A 26,744-nucleotide genomic window follows, 5' to 3' on the forward strand; every position below is an offset into this window, starting at 1 on the left:
TAATTAATGAATAAATTAATTTATTGCATTTCAGAATGCATTTATTTTGATTTTTAAACTTTTTTAAAATTTAAACCCTGTTGTTTTGATAACGTATCGTAGTTTCCTGCCAATGATGCTGATATTTCACTGCAGGAGCATGCCAGGTCAGAGATTAAAACACGTGTCCTACATGCAACATACGTGCACACTACACATTTACAACAGGTGCGTATGCACAACAAAAGTGCACACTATTCATTTACACAAAACGTAGTCATTAAAAGCAAGTTAAGTGCAAGTTGTACAAATAGAATTTAATCCTTTGCTGAATAACGTACGATCTTTGTACGAATTGTACACAACAATATGGAGAACATTTCAGCAAATGTATAAGGCAAATATCTTTTCTCTTTAAATGGACTAAGCTGTAATTGAGAGATTTATAATCTCTGAATTCTAATTGCCTGACCACCAGGGAATGAATGATCAGGAGTCCAGTGATGGACACAAAAAGCTGGAGTAACTCAGCGGGTCAGGCAGCATCTCTAGAGAAAAAGGGATAGGTGACGTTCCGGGTTAGAACCTTGCTTCAGTCTGGAGACTGTGTCCCATGAGCCAGGGTCGGGAGTGGGGATCAGGGATCTGGAGTCCTTGCCCTATGGCCCCTGTCCTGCTGCTCCTCTCCCTTTAGGATGACCACCAGCTGGTTCCGTCTGTCATGTGAATTATAATGAATGAAAACTTAACAATTACCACATTTAATTTCTCACGAAGAGCTGTCTATATGTCAAAATGTCTCAGAAACATTATAGAAAAAATGTTAAACACATCTTTCAAGCAGAGGTGAAGCAGCCAACAATTTACCAAGATAAAGTCATAGGGTCACAGAGCTGTACAGCACGGAAACAAGCATTTCAGTCCACCTCATCCACTCTGTCACCTCAGTCTTGTATTAATTCTTGGATCATGAATGCTTCTACAAACAGAGCTCTTGTAACAAGTAACTGTTTTATTTTGATGCTGGGAATGTTGTTGTATGTCCATGATTCAGTGGAACCTAGTGCATTGCATCAGCCCAAAGGAACTAAATGGATGTTCATTTCTCCAGAAGAGGAATCTTGTGTTGAGTATTATTAGTTGCTGGATCACACGTCCTATATTGATAGCACTGGAACAAGACCAATGTGATGCAAAGGTTTGCAAAGCAGTTACCGCATCTTGTAATCATGAGACAGCGATGCTTCACACAACTGGCCCCTGAAATTGAGCTCCACTGTGAAATCCAGGTCACGCTGCAATGACAGAAAATCAGGATTGTTCAGCTTAAACAAGACCAATGGCCACATTATTTCAGGATCGCAAATGCAAATGAAATGCATTCCCTTCATCGGCTGCAAAAATACCGCTTCATGACAGGAACACATCTCCATGTCGACAAACAAGAAACTGCAGATGCCAGATCGGAGCTAAAATGCAGTGCTGGAGGAACTCAGCGGGTCAGGTGGCATCTGGAGAAGCAGAGGGATGGTCAACTTTCTGGGTCGATTATGGAAAGAATAGGGGAGGGGTAAGCAGGAGCTCCCATGTGGTAGGTGGACCATTCAGGACATCACATGTGTTCCAAATGATTCAAATCTGGTTTAGCGGGCATAACACAGCAGATCATTAGCTCCAAACAGCCATTGGCATGATTTTGCTCAAATACGTCAGTAATATTGAGGGAGGGATAGATATTCCCTTGCACACTGGGGGGGGGGGGAATCTCCAGCTGAGAGAACAGATTGGCTAAACATTTCACCCAGAGCCCACACCTCAGACAATGCAAAACTCTCACTTCTTTTCTCGGTATGTCAGCCTAGATTTGAAGCCCGTGCGTGTTACACAGCGGGAACTAACTCCAATGTTGAAACGGGGCCAACTTACATTGTTTTTCGGATTGGGATTCACTGTGATGGCCCCACAGATCTCCTCTCCCAATTTCACCGTCAAGTAGTCTTCCAAGTAAAACACCGTCTGCTTCCAGTGTGTGTACGGGGCGTCAGGAGCTTCAAACAAAACAGTCAGCAAGATTACAGTCTGAAGAGACATCCTCCAGAATACTTTATATATTTATATTTCTCTGGCATTCAGTAAACACACATCAGCAAACATTCGGTGGAGACTACAAGTAGGTTGCGTCACATGATGTCATGTATCTTTGAGGCCTGTCTCTCTAAAATTGCCTTTAGTTCATTCAGCTTTATATTTTGTCATTTCTTCCCTTGGTAAAATCAACTCTAGCAATCTTCATATCAATCTATCAATGCCATTTATCTTTGGTTGAAAGTAATATGTATGAAAAAGATAACAGTCCCCACAGTGAAGATGTGGATCACAGAAATGAGCGAGACACTACATCTAGAAAAAAATAAGGCTTGTCTTGACTGACAAACCAGATCAGTTTTCCAAAATATGGTCTCCTTTAATTGAATTTCTTCAACAACATAATTTGAACACAAACTCAAAATCGACGCGAGGGTCGGGTGAGTGGGTGTATGGAAGGTCAGTGGGATATATCTCCGCTTCTTTCACTCCTTCGTTAGTTCTGGGGTTTTCCTTTTCTTTTTAGTGTTTTTCTTGAAATTCTTTCTTTTCCTTTTCTTTTCTACTTTTTTTCCCAATCTAGTTATTAGTTTATAAAATGTTAAAACTGAAACAGTACAAAAATTGTATAACTTATGTCGATTATTTTCTCTTTGCACAATTGCTTCTAATAAATAAATAAAAAAGAAAAATGAAGTAATATTTATATCTCTGTGTGTGCTAAACTTATCCTCAACAACCTTGAATGATGCTCCAACATCACCAACTGTTTATCTTGTATTTCAAAACCATAAGAAGACCTGAGGCACCTCAACTCCAAAACCTGCTCCGAGTTCAAATGCTGCCCTTCAATTTCAAGTGCAAGAAGCTCGCACTTTCATTTGTTCTAATACTTGCCTCGCTCACCTCCCCGTCCCTGCACTCGGCAAACTCAACCTGCCTGCAAGATCCTTTCCCAACTCCTGTGGCACCCATCTACTCACAACAACCACCATTTCTAATGTTATTTATTGTCTACTTCATAAGAATATCACAGCATCAGATTGAGGAGCTGGAGCTTGCCACTTTGCATTTTGAACCATCATGAAATAAGAACTGAAAAAATGTGCTGGATGTCATCACCCCCCAGGCCAGCTGCAGAAAACCTGAACCCATGGTCAGCATCATGGATGTCTTCCCGAACCCACAGAAAACAACTGGCCCAGATGGAGGCCTCAGTCACATCCTCAGGACCCAGGCAGATTACCAGGCAGGAATATTTGTGGACGTCTTTAACCTCTCGCTGCTCGCCACCCCAGCTTTAAGATACCACCATCATCTCAGTACCAAAGAAAACCAAGGTAGCCTACCTTAGAGAGGACCGTCCAGTGGCTCTGACATTTCCCGGTTGCTCAGCGCTTCAACTCCTCCTCCCATTCCCAATCAGACCTTTCTGTCCTGGGCCTCCTCCATTGCCAGGGTGAGGCCCAGCACAAATTGGAGGAGCAGCACCTCACATTTCACTTGGGTAGTTTACACCCCAGCGGTATGAACATTGACTTCTCTAATTTTTGATAGCCCTTGCTTTCTCCCTCCTTCCCCTCTCTAGCTCTCCCACAAAGCCTACTGTCTCTGCCTCTTCCTTACCTCATCTATTCCTTCTCTCCATAGATGCTGCCTCACCGGCTGAGTTTCTCCAGCATTTTTTGTCCACCATTATGAAGTGATTCGAGAGGCTGGTCCTAGCGAACATCAACTCCAGCCTCCCAGACAGCCTAGATCCACTGCAGTTCATCTACTGCCACAACAGGTCCACGGCAGATGCCATCTCCCTAGTCCTACCTTCATGTGGATAGCACACACACCTTTCTCCGTCTTCTGACATCTATTCAGATAAAAAGTCGTCTACCCGCAAAGGAGACTTTTTCGCTCCACAGTGTCCACCCATCCCACTGAGAGTTTACAGAATGTTCAGTTTATTTTGGTACCAGTTGTTGGGGAAAGTGAGACACACTTTTTCATTGACAGCAATAACCCCGGTGCATTTACACTCATCCATTATTCAACTGACTACACGGAGCACCCAGTCACAACCTGTTCACAAACAAATGTAGTCAGACCTCTTGCCTCAAACCCTCAATTAGTATGCTACATTCTTAAAGCATATATTGCTGATGTAATTTTCCTGGTGTAACAAAAACATGTTAAGATGGTCTTTGTTTATTTTCCATTAATGTTGAAAAGTTCAAGCCCGATATACAAAGCTATGACATGCCTAAAGACTTTGCCCGTTGTCATGTCCATGGGTTTAAAAAAATAACAATATTTAGTGTTAGTTACCTGTTGAAAATCCAGTTTTCTTGTGACACTTTGTAAATTCGATGTTAAAATATGTGACCAGAGCATGGACATATTCACTCCTCTGAACCTGTAGGCGGAAAGTCGAAGAGAAGGACAGATCCTCTGTCTTCACAGTGTAGATGTCCACCTCCTGGATGGGCAAACCTTTCCATTATTCCTCCGCCATTCAATAAGATCATCCATATTCAATGCCCTGTTCAAACTTTCTCCCCACATCCTTGATCTCTCTACACCAAAGAATAATTTCTAACTCTTTAAATATATAAATCAGTAAGTTGAATTCAACTTCTTTGCGGTGGACAACTCCCTGGGTAAAACAAATGATCCTCATCTCAACCCTACATGGCTTAACCTCTAGACTGACCCTCGATTCTGGACTCCGTAGCCATCAGGAACACTATTCCTGCGTCTAATCTAAGCCGTACTGCTCGAACTTTGTAAATTTCCTGAACCATACCTTAATACATTTTGTTACATGCATGCAATCCAATTAAACTTGATTCATGGATGTACCTGTATACCATTCCCATACAAATATCGTCAGAGCCCAATAGCTACAAATGCTGCAGCATGTTGATGCAGGACTCGGAGCTATAAGGCTCCAACACTGACAGAGCATTTGTGGTGCAGGTAGATGTGCAGCCAAAGGCAGTGACCAGGCAAATCTTGCATGGTGGGCTTGACGCAGAAAGGATGTCTCCACTAGTGGGAGAGTCTAGAACCAGAGAGCACAGCCTCGGAATAAAAGGACGTACAGTACCTTCAAAACGGCAATAAGGAATTTCTTTAGCCAGAGAGTGGTGAATCTGTGGAATTAATTGGCACAGACGGCAGTGGAGGCAAAGGCATTAAGTATATTTAAGGCGGAGATTGATATGTTCTTGATTAGTAAGATCGTCGAAGGTTATGGGGAGAAGGCAGGAGAACGGGGTTGAGAGATAAAAGTAGGTTAGCTATAATTGGATAGTGGAGTAGACTTGATGGGCTGAATGGCATAATTCTGCTCTTATGACTGATGGTCTTACTGTCATTTTGTTTCCAGCTATAACTAAATTGTCTTTTCTGCAACCTTCTTAATTTCAGTCAATGAGCATGGACATAACTCATCTCCCTGATACAATGACTGAGCTGTACCTTTCCTTGTCCTTGCTGTTGAAATATGCAAGGTCATAGTAGCAGTAGAGTGGGGCATTCTCATAATGAAGCGTGCTTGGTGTACCAAACACACAGTGTTACTGCACTCATGTCCAATGGATCTGCTGCATGGCATTGTGAAATTGGTCAAGTACACAGATTTAAACTAGAATAGGGCCTGCCTGTTTTCCAGAGGGATTAGGCTCAGTTCACTGCAGCTTCGAACAGTTCCTGCACTGCCAGTGTGAACAGAGTGGCAGACTTCCCAAGATAAACCCTGGCCACACACTGGCTTCAGTGAGGATACAGAAGATACAGAAAGAGGGAGCAACGTTTCCACTCAGTGTAGTCTGTAGCTGGTATGAACGGCCAGAAACCTATTGGTACCCTAGCTGTCAAACTTATTGGCCAAATCCTAACAAATACTCTGGTGCTTCACCACCCACCCCCCTCCGGAAGGTAACCCCACCCAAACCAACAGCCCCCTCAACCTGCCCCCCCAAACCCGTTACCACTCCACATCGGACAGTTGCATGCAGGCTGCAGGTAGGAAGCAGCCCTGTACCTTGATGAGGCAGGCGTTGGTCACCACTTGCTTCGGGTCCACCATGTCCACCAGAGGTTCCTTGATGGCCATGTTCCTGATGCACGTCATGTCAAACCCGTATACGTCCTCCCACCCTAGCACACGGGACAAAGGATTGATGCGACCGGTCTGAGCATGAGATAGGCCACGGGCGGACTGGCGCAGCGGGGCCGAGTGGCCGCTGCCCGTGAGGGAGGTTCCCAAATGCCCCACATCTCCGAGTGTCGCCTGCGCCGGGACCCCACTGCTCCGGGGTCGGGAGGTCCGGAGATGCGGGAGATTGTCCTCTCTGGTCCCACACAGCCTGGGTCTGCCACCAGGATCGACTGACCCCCTCGCCTCCCCCCTGACCCCTCTGCCCCGCTCCCTCCCCACCTGCAGTCTACCCCCCGCCCCCTCTCCCATCCCACGCGCAGATTCCCCCAAAGACCCTCTCCCATCCCACGCGCAGATTCCCCCAAAGACCCCTTCCCCCGGTACCCCCTCCAACTTCCCCACAGACCCTCCCCACCCACAGACCCCTCCCCCACCCACAGACCCCTCCTCCGAACTACACCCCCCCTCCCCCTAGACTGGACATAGAATGTTCCCCAGGGGGGTCCCAGAGCTTCACCCGTGTTCCCGGACAGGATGGGCGAGGTGGGATCTTACAGTGAATCTTGAAGTCCTTGAACTGCCGGTCTTCAATGGCGACAATGTACAGAGTGGCTCGGTCCGGAAACATCAGCCCCCCGGGTTTCTGCAGGAGAATTTGGGGGAAATGGATCCGGTAATCTGTTCATCTGACAAAGACGCCACATTTATGACCAGCATTTATCTGAGCCTAACGTCTGTGGTCAGAAAGTTATTAGAGAATATTCTGAGAGATAACATATACATGCGTTTAGATGGACAGGGGCTGATTGGGGATTGTCACCATGATTTTGTACGTGGGAGATCATGTCTCTTGAATCTGATAGAGTTTTTTGAAGATGTGACCAAAAAAGTTGAGGAGGGCAGAGCTGTGGACATTCTATGTATGGATTTCAGCAAGGCAATCCACAAGGTTCTGCAAGGTAGGCTGCTCTGGAAGGTTAGATCGCATGGGATCCAAGGAGAGATTGCTGAATGGATAGAAAATTGGCTTAATGGAAGGAAACCGAGGGTGATGGTGGAAGATTGCTTTTCAGACTAGAGGCCTGTGACTAGTGGTGTGCCTTAAGGGCCTGTCCCACGAGCATGCGACTGCATGCGGCAAGTGCGACCTAACGTGGTCGCTTGAGCCTTACGGCCTCGCGGGGCCGGTTCCACTTCGATCGCCGGAGCAGTATGGAGTTGTGCGGAGCTGGTCCCGACATTGCGCGGGGCTCCGAAAAACTGACCGTGTTCAAAAATTCCGCGCGGCAACGGCCTGCCGGCCCGCAGCCACCTCGACGCCGTACACACCGCCTCGACGGGCGTACGCAGCGTCTCAACGCCTTACGCAGCGTCTTGACGCCGTACGTCACGCGCGAACTTCCCGCGGTCTTCGCTTGAACTTCACTCACTCGACCTCCGCGCGGCCCCCGCTTCCGGTTTGGTCGCACTTCCCGCATGCAGGTCGCATGCTCATGGGACAGGCCCTTCAGGGTTCGGTATTGGGTCCCATTGTGTTTTTGTCATTTATATTCATGATTTGGATGAGAACGTACATGGCATGATTAACAAGTTTGCAGATGACATAAAAGTGGGTGATATTGTAGATAGTGAAGTTGGAAGGTCATGCTGCAGTTATACAAGATATTGGTGAGGCCACATTTAGAGTATTGTGTTTAGTTCTGGGCACCATGTTATATGCAAGATGGCGCCAAGCTGGAAAGGGTGCAGAGAAGATTTATGAGGATGTTGCCAGGACTCGAGGGCCTGAGCTATAGGGAGAAGTTGAGCAGGCTTGGACTCTATTCCTTGGAGTGCAGTAGGATGAGAGGTGATCTTATAGAAGTGTACAAAATCATGAGAGGAATAGATCGGGTAAATGCAGTGTCTCTTGCCCAGAGTAGGGGAATCAAGAACCAGAGGGCATAGGTTCAAGATGTGGTGGAAAAACTTTAATAGGAACCCGAGACCTAACTTTTTTACACAAGGGGTGGTGGATCTATGGAACAAACTGCCGGAGGAAGTGGTCAAGGCAGGTACTATCATAATGTTGAAGAAATATTTCGATAGGTACATGGATAGGTTAGGTTGAGAGGGATATGGGCCAAATGCAGGCAGGTGGGACCAGAGTAGATGGACATGTTGATCAGTATGGGCATGTTCGACTAATGGGCTTATTTCCACACTGTATCACTCTATGATTTTATTTACATCGCAGCTCATAGCCTCCGCAACCCGTACATTTCCATTCACCTGTCCTTCCAGCTTCTATGTTCTCAGAGATACCATGCACGCACCCATGCTAAACTTCCCCCTCACGCTCTCCCAGTCGAGCTTAGTCGCTTGGACTAAATGATGTGTGTTGATAACGCGTTATTCCGGCGGGAGCCCCATATTCCTGTCTGGTGTCAGGACAAATGTAGGAGGCAGCACCTACCAGCCACTTGTCCCGTGCGTAGATCACTGTGTTCAGCATCGACTCGTAGAAGAGGCAGTAGCCCATCCACTCACTGATGATGATGTCCACCTGGTCCACAGGGAGCTGCACCTCCTCCACCTTCCCACTAAAAATCACAATGACTGAAAACAGCAAACAAACCTCCAATCACTGGAACAGGCAGCATGGATACATTCACTGCACTCCTACAACTCATTCACTACAAAATACATTACATTCCTTCCGATTCTCAACACAGGTATCACGCAGGCAGCATTATCGTCCAGAGGGACCTGAGGGTCCAATTCCATAACTTCCTGAAAATGGCAGCACAAGTAGATAGAGTGGTAAAGAAAGCATACGGTTTGCTTGCCCTTCATCGGTCGGGGAATTGAGTGTAAGACACAGGAAGTCATTACTTTATAGGACTTTGGTTAGGCCGCATCTTCTTTACTAAAGTATGTTTATTTACAGGTACAAAATCACTGTGAAAACTCTAAGGAGACATCTATCTAAAAAAAGGAATGTACATGTATGTATCAAATCAAAACATTGGTACTTTCATCAAGGAAACACTCTAGCCCCTGCGGCACCCAACGGTCACAGAAAGCAGCACGTTGCCTGTGAACACTGCCCACTCCCTCTCCAGGGACACACGGGCATGGGCGTGAGCCCGAAAGAGAGGCGGGCAGTCGGCCAGTGCGGAGCACCTGACTGCCCGCTTCCATGACCCACGAATGGCCAGCTTGTCCAGGGGATGTGTTGCATTATAGCAATGCGTGCAGTTCTGGTCACCCCATTACAGGAAGGATGTGATCGATGGTCGCTGGGCCAAAGGGCCTGTTTCCATGCTGTATCCCTAAACATTCTCTAAACTAAGTCATGTTGTAGCTTTATAAAATATTGGTTAGGCCACATTTGGAGTATTGCCTGCAGTTCTGGTCACGCCATTACAGGAAGGATGTGGAGGCTTGGGAGAGGGTGCAGAGGAGAGGATTGGCCAGAATGCTGGCATGGATTACAGCTTTTTGCTATAAGGAGAGTTTGGACAAACTTGGATTATTTTCACTGTAACATCAGGGGGAAATAAAATACTTCTGATAGAAGTATATAAAATGTGATAGGGTGATATCTATAGGTACCCATAGATAGGGTAGACAGTCAGAATCATTTTCTCATGGTTGAAATTTAAGGTGAGAATGAAAAGGTTTAAAGCAAAAATATGCAGGCCAAGTATTGTTTTACACAGAGGGTGGTGGGTGCTTGGAATGTGCTGCCACGTTTGATGGTGGATGTAGATACGATTGTGATGTTTAAGATACTTTTCGATGGGTACATGGATATGCAGGGAAAGGAGGGATATGGATCACGTGGAGTTAGTTTAAAAATGGCAATGTATAAATTGTAGTGTACATTTCTTTCATTCTAAGGCTTAACAGACTTTAGTTAGAAGCCAGCGTAAGTCACGGTTTAATTCAATATCAGCATGAAACATGGCCTCTAAAAGTGAGTTTTCCCATTTCCTCGATTCTTTGGGGGTCCTCGAATGGCACTCGCACCAAATGCAACATGCATTTCACACCCATCCTGGGGTTGCTGCTGAGAGCTGGTGGGGCCTCGAGCAGCATGGGATGGTATCTGTGCAGAGGTGGCAGCAGGCAGAAGGGCCATACATCACTACAGTGAAAATACAAGGCGCTGGCATGATGTATTAACGTGACAATGTGCAACACCTCAGTGCTACAGCCACGACTCTAATGCCTTGCTGAACTGTGGCAGCATTTGCTTCTTGTTTCACTGGGAAGTGGAAGCAATGGCCTTGGATTACGCACTTACTGCATCAATTTCTGTTCCGTCGGCACAGACGAACTTTGCGCATTTCGATTAATCAATACACGTCACATTGGGAAAGTGCTTGGTCCAATTTCCCGAAGGGCAGGATATACATGGAGAGTGGGTTGAGTTTTTTTAGACAAGTAAATTCCTTACTTTTGTCCAGGTGGTTTGCTTTGATGATCTTCTGAGAATAATCCGAGATGCTGGAACATTCAATCTGAAACATAAAAGAGAAAGGACTTGATCACACACACGTCAGAAGTAACCCCCTCTGCTTCTGAAACTAGCTAAAGACTGCAGCATCTGGATCCCAGCTCACTTCAGCCTCAGTTGCAAGGAGCCAAATTCCAGGAGCTGCTGAAACAAAATGGATTTAGATTCAGAGCAGGAATGTCAGAACTGGATGGAGGAGGTTGGTGAGGTTAAATATATCACCAGTCTAACCCACTCCTTCTTCATTAACCCTGACGTCCACTGGCATGCAATGGGTTAACAAATGCACACAGCGATATTCCTGCCACTGTATCCGACCTCTGGTGGAGGGCAGGAAAGGGATAGACACAGAAGGAAGGAATGGCACAGCACTCCCAGTCACTGGCACCCAGTCGCCCTCAGCAGTGATCAAAGTTCTGCAATCCTTGCATCTAATGTCACTCCTGCATCAAAGACCATGTGGAGTCAATTTTGCTTCAAACTACATTTCAAAAAATGATATAACTCTTTCAAATAGTGCGCCCTCTATAATTCCAGCTGCATTATTCCACATATCAGTCCTCTAGTTATTGCAAATGATACATAATTTGATCTGTTGCTAACGACAATGAGACTTTGATGAGGCTACTGAAGCAGGGCTCAAATTAATCATTGCTGTTGGCCCCAAATGTGAGGTCATTGAAACAATGTGGGAAAGAGATTGAGATCCTCACACAGAGAATGGAAGCAATGGGCTGACAGAGTTCGGTACAGCTTTCACACAATGATCAGACACAAAAAGCTGGAGTAACTCAGGCAGATTCTCTGGAGAAAAGGGATACATGATGTGTCAGGTCGAAACCCTTCTTCACACAATGGAACTGGCTGCTGAGAAATGTTGACAGCTCTTTATTCTCTCCATTGTTGCTGGCGATCTTTCCTTGACATGTATCAGCACTTCCTGAATGTGATTGAAACAGAACACAAAGAATGTGGGACAGGACTAGGCCACTGGCTCTTCAAGCATTCTGCCATACATCAAGATGGTGATTGGAGTTTTGTCACAGCTCCATTTTACTGCACTATTGAGTTTCTCCAGCAGTCTGCTTTCTGGTCCAGATCCCTGCATCTGGAATCTCTTGTATCTCCGCATGCTAAGTTATTGTGTGTAGGCTTGCTCTTTGTAGCTGAGCAAGGACATCTTGACATGGAAAGGTTGCTGAAGCAGGGCCTCAACCTGAAACGTCACCCATTCCTTCTCTCCAGAGATGCCACCTGTCCCGTCGAGTTACTACTGCATTTTGCGTCCATCTTCAGTGTAAACCAGCATTTGCAGTTCCTTCTTACACTGCTAGATATATTTCTAGGATGACAGGACTGATATTTGAAGAAAGACTGTGCCTACATTTACTGGCGTTTAGAAGAATGAGAAGGGATCGCATTGTAATCTCTGAGATTGCCATAAAATTCACTGAAATTCTAACAGGGCTAGACAGACGAGATGCAGGATGGATGTTATCAACACCTGCAGTGCCCATGCACTGCCTCACCACACCACTTAGAAACAAGGTTGGGGTGAAACACTGATGGGGTGAACTGTGGATTCCTCTAAGGCAAATCTGTAAATGTCTTCCTAGTAGGTGTATATGTTTCTGATTGCCAGAGGACCCAGGGATGTGGGGAGAGGATGGGTCAAGGTGCCGAGGTGAATGACTGGTTACGTTTCCATGTCCTGGGTTGGATGATTCATCTCCAACAACCACACTGATCTTCCTTTGTGCGAAGTTGGACTGCATCCATCCGAGTGATTTTCCTGCTCATTGATTTCAGGTTAAATGCTGTGTTACTAAAGGGACCCTCACCAACCCCTCTGGACTTCAGCTCCTAATAGATTCATCAATGTTGCCATAAGATCTGGAGCAATCCAAATAGAATATCAGTACTCACGTTATTGAAGAACAATTGCAAACAGCAACTTCCATCACATCGAACGATAACTGTGAGTAAACTGACCAGTGAGAATTGGGTTGGATTTGTCCTGCTTTCTGTGAGTAAAACATACCTGAGCCATTTTCCACATTGTCAGGTAGACAACTATACAAGAACAAGTCTTCAGTATCACTGTAAATGTCTTCCTAGATGAGTCTGAAGAAGGGTTCTGGCTCGAAACGTCACCTATCCATGTTCGCCAGAGATGCTGCCTGATCTGCTGAGTTACTCCAGCGCTTTGTGTCCTTTTGTGCCTTCAGTACCACAGCTGTAATGATTGTTCAACAGCGGCAATAATCTTGGTTGACTTTGGAGCATGCACGCTCCAATAAAAACACAGAGAGCAGCAAAGATCCCGGAATCTCAATCCAATAACAATTGCCCAGACAGAAGGTGCACAAACATATTAACAGACAGAAGATGACCAAACGCAGGAACTCACTCCAAACACTTTCTTGGCTCCTGCTTTGGCAGCAAACATTGCTAATATTCCCGTTCCGCTGCCCACGTCCAGCACGGTCTTGCCCTTAAACACATGTTTGTTGTGGTAGATGGAGTTCCTGTACGTCAGGGTTCGAATTTCATCTTTTAACATTTCCTGTGGTCAAAGAAGATGGATAGTCAGTTACCTCGGGATCTCGAATGAATGAAGAAAGGAGGGGGGGGGGGATATTTATGGCAAGTATTTACAAAACAAGCCTCAATGATCAATCTCTGACTCCTATACCACACGCACACACACGTACACACACACACACACACACACACACACACACACACACACACACACCCCCACACCCCCTGTGGATTTATCCACTTAATATTCTTTGACTGCTACCACCTACTCTTTTGTGGTTCAGATATAATCCAACACATCATGACTCATTTCCCTTTATTTCCCCCAATTCCTTTGCCTTCACAACGGTAAATGCATGAGAAATATTCATTTAACACCTAGCCCATCTGCTATTGCTCAAAGAATAGATGACCATGTGGATCCATGAAAGGGGCGATTCCCTCCATTGATACCCAGGCCCACTCATAGATGAACTGAGGCCCAGGCCAATTTCAATTTTAGAGGCCCCCAAACCAAGATCAAGCAGAGGCTCCTCAATTTTAGAGGCCCTCTAATTAAGATCCCTTTGAAGCAGTTGCATGAGGCCCATGCCAAATGGCACTCATTCCCCCCATACCCTTTTGCTTTAATATACCTGTTTAATTAATTAGGATTTTACGTTATATTGTCTGCTAGAGCTACCCCAATTCCTGTTTTTACCCTCTTTGATTTCCTTAAATGCACTCCATTTCTTATATTCCTTGCTTGATCCCAGCTTACATACATAACATACTCCTCCACATTGATTTAAGGGTTTAAAATGTCAAGCTAAACGGGTTCAAAAGATGATGATTTTTCCAGTTCACTCATGTAGTCTTGCGCCGAATATAAACATTTACCTCATGGATGCCAAAATGTGCATACGAGTCAAAGTAGTAATCTCTCGAAGTCATTTCATCGGGAGGGAACAATTTAGCTTCTCGTCTTTTCCCCAGGCAACATGTTTGAGCTATGGCCTGAGCCGCTGACCCAGCCGTTTGCGCCGCGATCTCCCTCTCTTGCCCCGCTGCCTGAACCGGTGTCTGACCCAATCTCTGCGTTGAAGTCGGGACCCTCAGCTGCACCGCTGCATGGGTGGGTGTCTGCGATTTCTGCAGAGTGGGGGTGCACTGTCGTGGCTGGGTGATAGGCAGAGGTTCCGAAGAATCACTGGACACCTGTTTAAAGAAAGCAACCAATCTACATCATTATGCAGTGGGGAAAGTGAATCATCAGCGAGTCATCAAAAAGCAAAGCACAATTCAGCGCCTGCGAGCTGCAGCTCAGTCATCATGGTTCAGCTGTCTTTGGACTTCACCAAGAAGATCACGTTGAAACCGCTAATCCTGATGAAACTAACCCAGGATTGCTCTAAGAGATGGCGGGATGATGTCAATGGGCCAAACCGTCTCTTTCCCCATTGCAGCCATTCTGAGTGTTGACATCAAGCTGCCTACTATCTGCCTTCTATGACCAAGCCAAGTTTGGATCCAACTAACCATCTCACCATTGAACCCACGTGAAATTACTATCACCTCACCCAGCTGCCTCATGGAAAACTGCCCCAGCCTATCCCATCTGTCTCTCGAGAACCATCAGTACCTGGGAGTACTGTACTGCCAGCCTTATTCATGCTTCCATGATAGCTACGATATCCCAGTCCCATGTATCGACCAGACCCAATTTATCTCAGACCATCACTGAAACCAACCTCTCCACTCGGCAAGGCCAGCAGCATAATCAAGGACGAGTCGCACCCTGCCCATTCCCTCTTCTCCCATCGGACAAAAGGGATAGAAGTGTGAAAACACCCACCTCCAGATTCAGGGACAGTTTCTTCCCAGCTGTTATCAGGCAACTGAACCACCCTACCAACGGTTTCTAAGGTCTGTTGATTGTCACGTGTACCAATTAAGGTACAGTGAAACTCGATTCCTGAACTACTATCTACCTCATTGGTGACCCTAGGATTATCTTCGGTACATGTGACAATAAACTTCTGATCGGACCGCTTCTCTCAATAAAGTAAACACAGTTTAGCCTGTCCAACCTTCCTCACTCCCAATCTCTGTCGGGCTTGCTTGTGTAACCTGTATATTTGCTTCATCTTTCTCATCTACCACACTATAACTTTGGACATCCGTTGGCGACTCCGCCAAAGAGCAGTAGCAAGGCATTGGTCCTCCTCCAGTTCAGGTGCAACCCATCATCTCTGCCCCGAAAGAATCCCAGTGGTCTAAGTAGACAACTGTCGAGTTTCATTGTGGGCCGAAGGGCCTGTTCCTGTGCTGCACTCTTCTGGACAATATTACTAACCTTTTATCATTGCACAACGCTGAATCTAAACCAACCTGCCCTCTTGTGGTTCCTCCAGGTACTGACCTCGAAAACCATCAGCTCAATCTGAAACCTGAGTCCGGACAAAGCAATTGTGCCCAGAAACAAACAAGTGCTGTCATTACCAGTCCACGCTGTGACATGTAGAATATAGTCAGAATAAAGTCAATCAGAGAGCAGTGCTGAACTACCATCTACCTTTGATTTCCCTCGGACTATCCTTGACTTTGCTGGCTTTACTTTGCACTAAACGTTATTTCCTTATCATGTATCTTTATGCACTGTAAATGGATTGATTGTAGTTGATTGGGATGCAAGCAGAAGCCTTCACGTGGCGCATCCCGGGCAATGCTGACGACAGAAACTGTACCACAGTGACTGACTGAAGTAGCCAATTCTGCAACCACCGACCGTCAACTATCACAGACCGACCGTCAACTATCACAGACCGACCGGAAAGAAGTGTTATAGAAGATGGCCGGACATGAGGAAGAAGGAATCATGTGTTGTCTTTCTACTGACTGGTTAGCATGCAACAAAAAGCTTTTCACTGTATCTCGGTACACGTGACAATAAACAAAACTGAACCTGAACTGAAACTTCCATTGAAATTGAAGCTCTGGAATCAATGTGAAGCCTTTCTCTGTTACAGTGTATACTTTGCTTAAACTAATCTGACATTTACAAACATTAATTTATTTTTTAAATTTGAATATAGAAGCACTGCACTACATATTTACTGTTTTACTTGAATGTTGAGCAGTATTTCATGATTTGGTGGAAGACAAAGGCTGGTGGACTCTCTGACGATTTTAGCAGAGAAAGCCACTGTCCTGTCCACAGGCTGTGTTTTTTTTGGCAGTCGGTAAAAGCTTTAAAAAAAAATCTGTTTGTCTGATTTGAGTTCTTTTTGGATCTTGAGAGTTCAGCAATCAGTTATACCTTAGTTTTATTTCTCTATTTACTTCTGGTAAAGATAAATATATTGAATACTTTCTTATCCAGGTAAAACATATATATTTAGAAGTGTGGTACACTATTCATAGCGGGCATTGTTGGTACAATCATTAATACTGGAATCCCACCACCAGTGCAGAGTGTGTCGTTAAAGTAGCTGCCGTGTACTTTTCATCCAACCAGTGAAACGCTGATATTTGCACTCCTTTGGTCTTTAGTCTTTGGACATCAATTCAACCTACTTTAATGGAATAAAGCATCTTGCGTACCTGCATGGTGGTATATTGACTACTGTGTGAAATGAGTTTCAGTATTTTTGTCTTGTCAGAAATACATCTGGTATGATATGTCACCTTGTAGCAGTGTTGAAGTGGCCTTGTTAATTTTTGACTGAGATAGTGTACAGAAAGTTGTACTATTTCTAACGTCTCTATCTGCACTGTATGAGATCTAAAGAATTATTTTTCCACCATTGTCAGCTCTCACTTCTGATAGAAGAATGTTCATGTGATAAACACGAAGGGATATCACCTCTTTTGCATCTGTGTTGCTCCGATCATGAAGCTTACTGGCCAGATACTGTTCCATAATATCTCATCTGCATGCATGGAACCAAGCTCTTAAGTGAGATCCCATGGAGGTACTGTTGCAAAGTTCTGTGCAACATCTGTGGGCCTTTGACGAATATTATTGTAAGTCGCAAACCTTAATATTGGAATTTTGCGTGGAAAATTTTAAAGGGCGGCACAATGGTGCAGCAGTAGAGTTACTGCCTTCCAGCGCCAGAGACACGGGTTTGACCTTAACTACAAGAGGTGTCTGTACAGAGTTTGTATGTTCTCCCTGTGACTCCGTGGGTTTTCTTCAGGTGCTCCAGTTTCCTCCAACATTCCAAAGATGTGCAGGTCAGAGGGTTGATTGGATTTTGTACATTGTACCTAGTGTGTGGGATATAACTAGCGTGTGATTGCCGGTCAGAGCAGAGTCGGCGGGTTGAAGGGCCTGTTTCCACACTGTATCTCTAACTAAACTCTAACTAATCCAAACTAAAACTAAATATAAAACTCACACTAGTAACCAGCCAAAGATGACAAACCACCAACTAATTTGCCGTATATATGACCGGCATGACGAGTTGGGCCGAAGGGCCTGTTTTAGTGCTGTTTGACTCCATGACTGTCGTTCATCCAAATCATTGATATAGATGCCTGCACTGAATCCTGAGGCACACCACTAGTCACTAACTGCCATTTGGAAAAATAACCTACCACCATCACCTTCTGCTTCCTTCCGAGAATCCGATCTTCTATCATGTTGTCAATCCTTAGTTGTCAGAACACCCTGCCGACTACAGGACATATGGTGCACACTGCAGTCATTGTACACAGCGTTCAGCGAGGAAACATTTCAGATGTTAATTAAGGTGGAAGTTTCATTCTGGGGTGAAGGAACACTAAACATTAGTCAAGGTGATACAGTCAGAAATATGTAATTGATCCTGATTATCCTGATGTCCTGTCTCCCCAGCACTGTGTGCTGGAATTCTGGATCCAACAAGCGGATCAAAAAAGGTGCTTCCCAACACAGTTAAAGATAGGAAATAAATCCTGTCCTTACAAAGATCACTATGTCCAATCAATGAATTACTCGAAAATATTTTGCAAGGATATCTGCTTTACAAATACCAGAGCTGGAGAAATGTTAATCTTTTCATTTTTAATTAACATACAGTATTTTCTCACAACCCTAACCAGTAGCTGAGATATATGGTAATTGTGTTGACTAAATATAGCCTTTGCTTCACTGTACATATGGTCTGAAAATCATCTTTTATTGAAGTGTAAACTACAAATGAATTTATCCAAATTATTCAGGACACTTAGCTCCCAACTCATCCAGAAAATTGCCTCATTAAGCAGAATCCCTTTGGTTTTGAAATGTAGAGAGAATTAAAAATACTCCCTCTTCGAGTGAAGAGATTTATTTGCATCATTGCCACACGGATTTCAGAACGGTTCACAGCGGGAGTGTTGACCTATTTACACTGGCTGCTGTTGCAGCGAGTTGGGATGGTGCTGAATAAAACTGGGGCAAAGCTGAGCCAGCAAATATTGGGCTGAAGACAGAGAGAAATTGTGCAGACCAAATTTAGAAAGATTGCCAACCATACAATGACAGTAAAGCAGAATATTAATCGTCTTGTTATAGGTGGTATGGAAGGACAGAGAAGGCACAGGCATTCATGAGATGGGAATGAGAACCCCATTGATATGTCCTTTTACAGCACCATTTGCAAACAGAGCGAAGTCTGGATTGGGGAAGGAAGTGAAGCAGGTTGCTGGGAATGGGGGGGCTTGAGTTATGAAGAAAGGATGGATAGGGTCATAGAGTCATGCAGCAGGGAAACATGCCCTTCGGCCCAACTCATCCATGCTGACCAAGCTGCCTCACCTTAGCTAGTCCCAATTGCCTGTGATTGGCCCATATCCCTCTAAACATTCCTATCCGTGTGACTGTCCAAATGTCTTCTAAATGTTGTTATAGTCCTGCCTCAACTTCCTCCTCTGTCAGCTCATTCCATATCCCCAACACCATCTGAGTGAAAAAGTTACCCCGCAGGTTGATATACGTCCTCTCCTACCTTAAAGCAATGTCATCCCGTTCTTGATTCACCTACCCTGGGTTAAAGACTCTGTCATTCACTTTATCCCCATCTTGATTTTATACCCCTCTGTAAGATCACCCCTCACCCTCCTGCGTTCCAAGGAATAAAGTCACAGCCTGCCCAACCTCTCCTTATAATTCTGGCACTTGAGTCCTGGTAGCGTCCTTGTAAATCTTCTCTCCACTGTTTCCACGTACAATTCAAAATCTAATTGGGAACTAAAAGCAAAGCACTGCAGATTTTGGAAATAAAACTGAAAGTGCCGAGTCAGTTGATTAGTTTCCATGAGGCGTTTTTAGATGATGAAAAGTCACCGAATTAGAACATTAATTGTTTCTCTCTCCATTAATGTTGTCTGTTCTACTGAAACATGTAAAATTATAAAAGGACTGGACAAGCTAGATGCAGGAAAAATGGTCCCAATGTTGGGCGAGTCCAGAACCAGGGGCCACATTCTTAGAATAAAGGGCAGGTCATTTAAGACTGAGGTGAGAAAAACTTTTTCACCCAGAGAGTTGTGAATTTATGGAATTCCCTGCCACAGAGGGCAGTGGAGGCCAAGTCACTGGATGGATTTAAGAAAGAGTTAGATAGAGCTCTAGGGGCTCTAGGGGCTAATGGAGTCAAGGAATATGGGGAGAAGGCAGGCAAGGGTTTTTGATAGGTGACGATCAGCCATGATCACAATGAATGGCGGTGCTGGCTCGAAGGGCCGAAGGGCCTCCTCCTGCACCTATTTTCTATGTTTCTATGAATGCTTACAGTATTTTCTGTTTAATTGTGACAGAGCACCAAGTTCCAATAAATAAAGTTCCAAGGAGACTTTAACTAAAAGAAAAGTTTAGGACAAAGAGTGGGTATGAAAATAGAATGTTGGATAACATGAGAAGAATTCCAGGTCTTCCATAAATATCAGTAATGAAGGACAATCAAAGACAGTAGGACTGACTTGGACTGAGGAGATATCAGGGTGATAGACACAAATGCTGAAGTAACCGCAGCGGCGTCTCTAGAGGAAGGAATGGGTGACGTTTCAGATTGAGACTCGTCTTCAGAATCTGAAGGGTCTCGAACCGAAACATCACCTATTCCTTCTCTCCAGAGATGCTGCCTGTCCCGCTGAGTTACTCCGGCATTTTATGTCTATCTTCGGTGTAAACCAGCATCAGCAGTTCCTTTCTGCAGATATTGGGGAGAGCTGGCCAGAAATACTGGGGGGTTTTGCACTCTTCCTCACCGAATGAAATGCTGACAATATCAGCACCAAGGAGGAGGTAGCAGAGCAATTAGTTACATAAAAATAAGAGAGAGCGATTTCGAAGGCTGGCAATGCTCAAAATAGAAAATTAGTTGGTCCAGATGGGATGTTTCCCTGGTTTATCTTTATTGATGAGATGTGCGAGTTGCTGGAAAGTAGTGTCAGCGTTCCCTGGTAGTTCTCAAGCTGTGCTTCACCGCCTTCTCCAACGGCAGCAGTGCTGCTGGTGAAAACCTACAAGGGCTGAAACCTGCAGGGCCACGGCCCAAGATCTGAGAAGTAGATTCAGAAGTGGGGATGTTCGTAGATAATTGCACATTTCAATTCCATCTGCTGCGCCTCAGCGCCTGAAGCAAGGTCTCTGCAGCACCAGCCATGGCTCATTCACAGTGACGGACGTCTCCGCAAACATGTATCCCCGGGGAAATGGCCATCTCCAATAAATGACCTACTTAGGACATGCAGCATTACCACTGCCGGGTCCCGCGCCCTGGAGATCATCACTGGCAAGTCTGGCCTCGGCGGCGGCGGCGGCGGCAACGGGAGCCTCGGCGGCAACGGGAGCCTCGGCGGCAACGTGGGCCTCGGCGGCAAAGGGAGCCTCGGCGGCAACGGGAGCCTCGACGGCAACGGGAGCCTCGGCGGCAATGGGAGCTTCAGTGAGGCGGGGCCTCGCGGTCGATGAGTGTGAGGGAGTGGGGGTCACTCTAGTCTGGAATCCTCTGCCCAGGGGATAAGTCTGTGTTTGTTTGTTTGTTCATTTGTTCCGGTGAAGGCGCTATGCCCACGGCAGCCAGCCTACAATTGTTGTCTTTTTCTTTTCGTTTTCACTTTTAATTTCAAGTTTTTGTGTACCTTGTGTGTTGTGACTGTCGGCAGACCGATTTCCCTCCGGGGATGAATAAAGTTTTGTCATATCGTATTGTGCCGTATCGTAAGACATTGAAGCAGACTGGCCGCAAGAGCAGATCAGAAGCCAAAGCACGTGGCCCGCCTTTAACAACCCACAGCCTTTCCACCATGGACAAGGCACAAGTCGGGAACAAGGCGAAAAACACCAAACCTACGGGAACAGAGCGCCCCCCCCCCCCCCCCTCCCCCCTCAACACTCATATCTCCACTATCACAGCCCAGTCGCTGCATTACCCAGACTACTCTGAAAACACTTCCTAAACTTGCATCTCTTCCAGCAAGAAACACCATTGCGGCACCACCACCACCACCACCACCTGCAGTCACACTCCATCTTGACTTGGTCCTTCCTTGTCACTGGGTCTAAACCCTGCAACTCCCTCCTCAGAGTTACGAGAGAGCTTCTCAGCACAGGACTGCGGAGACCCGAGATAGGGACTGGTCCCATCGTCTAGCGGCAGTTTGGGATGGACAACAAATGCCGGGGCCACATCCCGTGGCCTCACAACCCGCGAACATTCAGCCCGACCGCCCAGCGAATGTAACCCCGGCATGTAACGCGGGCATGTTTATGGCTGAATCCCTCTCGACTTCTATCCCGATAGCACTAGAAAGGGAGCTTCGCTGCCCGGCGATTTCTGGGGGGGAGCGAATGGGTCGGCGACGACCTGAGAGCCCCAGATTCTACCCCCTCCAACCGGACCAGAAACAGCCCCGCTCCGGTAACCGCTTGTTGCTACCTGTGGGAGTAGGAGACGAGAGGGACCCGAGGAAGGAACGAGGTAGCGGAGAAAGAGGGGATGGGGGGGGGGTGGGGGGGGGGGGACTGGGGAGAGTAAATGGGAGGATTAGAAAGGGACGGGTAGAGGGGTAGGGAGGACGAGGGGGGGGGGTGAGAGAGAGGCAGCGAGGGAGAGAGGGATGTGGGATGCGGGGGAGAGGGTTGGGGTACGGGAAAGAAAGATGGGGTGCGGGGAGAGATAGAGGGAGCGGGGGTAGAGAGATGGAGTGAGTGCGGGAGGGGGTGCGGGGGAGATTAGTGCGGGAGAGAGAGATGGAGAGCGGGGGGGGCAGATATGAGGAGAGAGGGGAGCGGGTGAGAGAAGGATCGGGAGAGAGGGAGTGGGGGAGAGGGCACGGGAGAGTGGGAGAGTGGGAGGAGAGAGACGGTGAGTGGGCGGTGGAGGGAGAGTGGAAGCGGGGAGGGAGAGACAGGGCGAGGGAGGGAGAGAGGGTGCGGGAGAAGGGAGGGAGAGGGGGAAAGAGGGAGCGGAGACACTCGCCACCTGCCCGGGTTCCTACCTCAGTGCCGGCCTCGGCGCTACGCGGGGTCCGGCGGAAGCTACACCGGCTCGAGTGCCGGGTTCCCATCGGCGGCGCTTGCCTCCCTCCACTAGCCCGGGCTGAAGCGACACCAGCGCCGGCTCCGCTCTCGGGGCTCCCGCCGTCCGCACCCAACACCCCGCCCCCAACGAGGCGACACTGCAGTCCCTCCTCCTCGCCGCCCCCGGGACCGGGACTCGGCTGGAGCTGGAGCCGGAGACAGTGCGGTGCGAGCCGGGCGCAGGGTGGAAGGAGCCCCGTCTTCAGGGCGGGGTCGGACCTTCCCAATTACACACCCACATCTGGATTGTCCACTTGCATCTGGGCTCCCGGCCCACAGACAGATGCCCGAGACCAGGACAGTGTGACCACGACCTATGGGAGGGGGTTGAGGGGGCTGAGCCTCTCAAGTCGATAGGAATTAGATAGAGTTGACCTGCTGAAACAGTCAGGCCATTGGAGTAGGAACAAAGAACCCGTTGCGGGTTAATAAATACATGGACCATCCCTGGTCCGGACAGGGGTTACAGGGGCCAGACCAGCTGTCTATACACGGGGACAGATGTTACAGTGGACTGTGCAGCCGGAGTGAACCGAGTGCTTTGTAAAGAGCCCGCGATTAGCCCATAAAGCAGCTGTGTAAGAAGGCAGATGCCGGTTTACACCGAAGATAGACACAAAAACGCTGGAGCGACTCGGCGTGACCGACAGCATCTCCGAAGAGGAGGAATGGGCGACGTTTCCGGGACGAGACCCTTCATCAGACTGATAAACTATATGAGTCCGTGGCTCCTAGCGAGATACCAGTGGTGACCGGAGCTTGTAGCTTGATGGCTGGCTTTTCTGGAGTGCGCCGTACTTGGAGGTTTCACGTATAGTTCGAGTAACTTTAATTGAATAAGTGTCCCCTGGGAACATCCTCAAAACTGCATTGTGGAATCCAATTCTTTAAGAATATAATATGATGCCTTTTAGTAGAAAGAACAATTGGAGGTTGTAGATGGAATTTTAAAAGGTGGGTCACAGAATAACATAGAAACATAGAAAATAGGTGCAGGAGTAGGCCACTCGGCCCTTCGAGCCTGCACCGCCATTCAATACGATCATGGCTGATCATCCAACTCAGTATACCATACCTGTCTTCTCTCCATACCCCCTGATCCCTTTAGCCACAAGGGCCACATCTAACTTCCTCTTAAATATAGCCAATGAACTGGCCTCAACTACCTTCTGTGGCAGAGAATTCCAGAGATTCGCCACTCTCTGTGTAAAAAAATGATGTTTTGGTCTCGGTCCTAAAAGACTTCCCTCTTATCCTTAAACTGTGACCCCTTGTTCTGGACTTCGCCAACATCGGGGATAATCTTCCTGCATCTAGCCTGTCCAACCCCTTAAGAATTTTGTAAGTTTCTATAAGATCTATAAGGGATAAGGGAGTGAATGGCAGGATAGCACGGACAGGTAGACAGGCACAAAATGCTGGAATAACTCAGCGGGACAGGCAGCATCTCTACAGAGGATTAGTGTGTGGCGTTTCGGGTCGAGACCCTTCTTCAGACCTCTCGACCCGAAACGTCACACCATTCCTTCTCTCCAGAGATGCTGCCTGTCCCGCAGAGTTACTACAGTTTTTTGTGTGTCTATCTTCGGTTTAAACCAGCATCTGCAGTTCCTTCACACAAATCTGGACCAAGGTATGGGGTGCAATATATCCAAGTATTGGCCAGATGCAACGGTAGGCGGAAGACGGAGCTGTGCGGAGGGCAGGTGCAGATGGAAGGGGGAATACAAGACGTGGCCGCTTCCCCACTCCGACACGAAGTCCCAGACCGGAGCCGATGCTGTTTCTCTCCCCACATCGGCTGCCTGGCCTGCAGCTTCCCATCTTATTCTGTTTCTATTTCAGATTCCAGACGTCGGCGGGTTTATTTTTGATTTCCATCGCCACTGCAGTCCTTCTGTTAATGTTCACCCGTTGCCATCCGCAGCTCATTCACCCTCTGTCGGGGCTCCGTCAGAACCCTCCTCCTTGTTGAAGACAAATGAACAGCGCGCGTTTAGAAACAAGGAACTGCAGATGATGGTTTACACCAACAAAAAAAAAGCACAAGGTGCTGGAGTAACTCAGCGGGCCAGGGACCAACTCTGGAGAACATGGATAAGAGACTCCGCTCTTAAAGATAGCGGGGTCCGGGGATTTGGGGAGAAGGCAGGAACGGGGTACTGATTGTGGGATGATCAGCCATGATCACATTGAATGGCGGTGCTGGCTCGAAGAGCCGAATGGCCTACTCCTGCACCTATTGTCTATTGTGACGTTTGGGGTCGGGACCCTTCTTCAATTCAGGTAGAGGTCTGAAGAAGGGTCTTGACCCGCTGAGTTACTCCAGCACTTTGTGTCCATTGAAGTGAACATTTAGTCCGGGACCATGCTCTCCCCTCCAAGAGTCAGCTCCTCCTCTGCTCTTGCTGCCTATTTCTGAGCGAGTCCTTTCAGCTCACCTCTTCCATGCCAACCAACCACATCTCCATGCGGTAATTCCATATGTCTGTAATAAGTACATCCCTATTCTTGTCCACGATTGCCCAAATGCCCTTTAAACGTTGTAATTGTATCAGGCCTCCACATCTCCTCTGGAAGCTCCATGCACATCCACCACCCTCTGTCATCTCATTTTAATGTCTCCACTCTCACCTTAAACTTGTTCCCTTTAATTCTAGGCCCAGCTGCCCTGGGGAAAGACTCCGAATATCTATCCTGTCCAAATCAATCGTGTGTATATAAACCGCGGTGAGGTCACCCCTCAGCCTCCTATGTACGAGTGAGAATAAACCCAATGTGTTTAATCTCTCCTTCTAACTGCAACCCTTCATTCCAGGCAACATCCTGGTGAGCCTCCCATCTTGCTCTATCTCTATCACGTCCTCCCTGTAGTGTGTCGAGCAGCATGTACACACTCTGTGCATCTGACCCAATGTTTTGTGCAGGAAGATGTTGGTTGACACAAAGATGGACGCGCTGGAGTAACTCAGCAGGGACAGGCAGCATCTCTTCAGAGTTACGTGACCCAATATTTTTTACGACTGCAACACATGCCTGAGGATTTTTTTTGTTCCCTATGTCATTCACTCTGCTCTTTGCTCAGTCTCTTTGCACCTCGTTTCTATTTTCACTCTATTATGCTAATGTTCTGTAATCAGTCTGGTTCTCGCTTGTATCAACAACCTAGCATCAGTCATTTTCTATATTCTCTGCATAACTTATTTTCTGTTGTTGTCCATCTGTGTTAAATAGCAGTTTTGCCTGGTCGGCATTAATCCACCCAGGCCAGAGATGCCCACTCTCCAATTAACTATGATTGGATAATATCATTAACTTAGATGTCCACATACTGAGAAATTACATTTTTCTCGCACACCCCTTCTAAACCTGCCAGGAGCTTTGTGCCCATATTATTTTTTAAAGCTCCATTTTAAACAATATATACAGGCTGAACCATGTGTTGAACACACCTTTTAGGAGGTTTGATTACAAACACATATTTCAAATCTCTACTATGCAATATTTTATTTGTGAAACAATCTCCAAGGTATGGAGAATGGGGCTGACACAAAATCACTTTTCATACTTTCTGACTGCAATGTTGCCCCTCACCTCTCACAACCTGCCCGTTGAATGAAGAATCTCATCAACAGGAGCAGGGGCACTGTTCAACAATGTCACCTCCAGCCCTGTCCAGAAACCAGGTCATTCACCTTGCAGTCAGCAGACGGGGTTTGTATGGGCTGTCGTTCTGCTGAGCTCCAAATCTGGAGAAGGTAGTTGAGGCAGGGACAAGCACAACATTTAAGAAACATTGGCTAGAACATGGATAGAACAGATTTAGATGCATATAGGCCAAATGCACGCAGGTTGGATTAGGGGTGGTTTCGAGTGGGTAACCACCGTTACCCACTCAAAACCACCCTTACCCACTCAAAACCACCCCCAACCCACTCAAAACC

The 26,744-nt window shown here is 46.8% G+C and overlaps 1 protein-coding gene across 1 annotated transcript; it reads right to left on the reverse strand.

Moving 5' to 3' along the window:
• Nucleotides 1-88: 88 nt before the first annotated feature.
• On the reverse strand, nt 89-25,790 carry LOC116983920 (protein arginine N-methyltransferase 1-like). The gene is made up of 11 exons (XM_033037851.1): nt 25,780-25,790; nt 22,719-23,060; nt 14,148-14,465; nt 13,135-13,290; nt 10,665-10,728; nt 8,676-8,818; nt 6,776-6,863; nt 6,104-6,219; nt 4,384-4,534; nt 1,906-2,027; nt 89-1,274 (listed from the first exon to the last, which is right to left on the reverse strand). The coding sequence occupies exons 2-11, from the start codon at nt 22,785-22,787 to the stop codon at nt 1,191-1,193; spliced, it is 1,311 nt and encodes a 436-aa protein (XP_032893742.1). The 5' UTR covers nt 22,788-23,060; nt 25,780-25,790; the 3' UTR covers nt 89-1,190.
• Nucleotides 25,791-26,744: the final 954 nt, after the last annotated feature.

This window comes from Amblyraja radiata, chromosome 19 (genome assembly GCF_010909765.2).
Source record: "Amblyraja radiata isolate CabotCenter1 chromosome 19, sAmbRad1.1.pri, whole genome shotgun sequence".
Classification (NCBI taxonomy): domain Eukaryota; kingdom Metazoa; phylum Chordata; class Chondrichthyes; order Rajiformes; family Rajidae; genus Amblyraja; species Amblyraja radiata.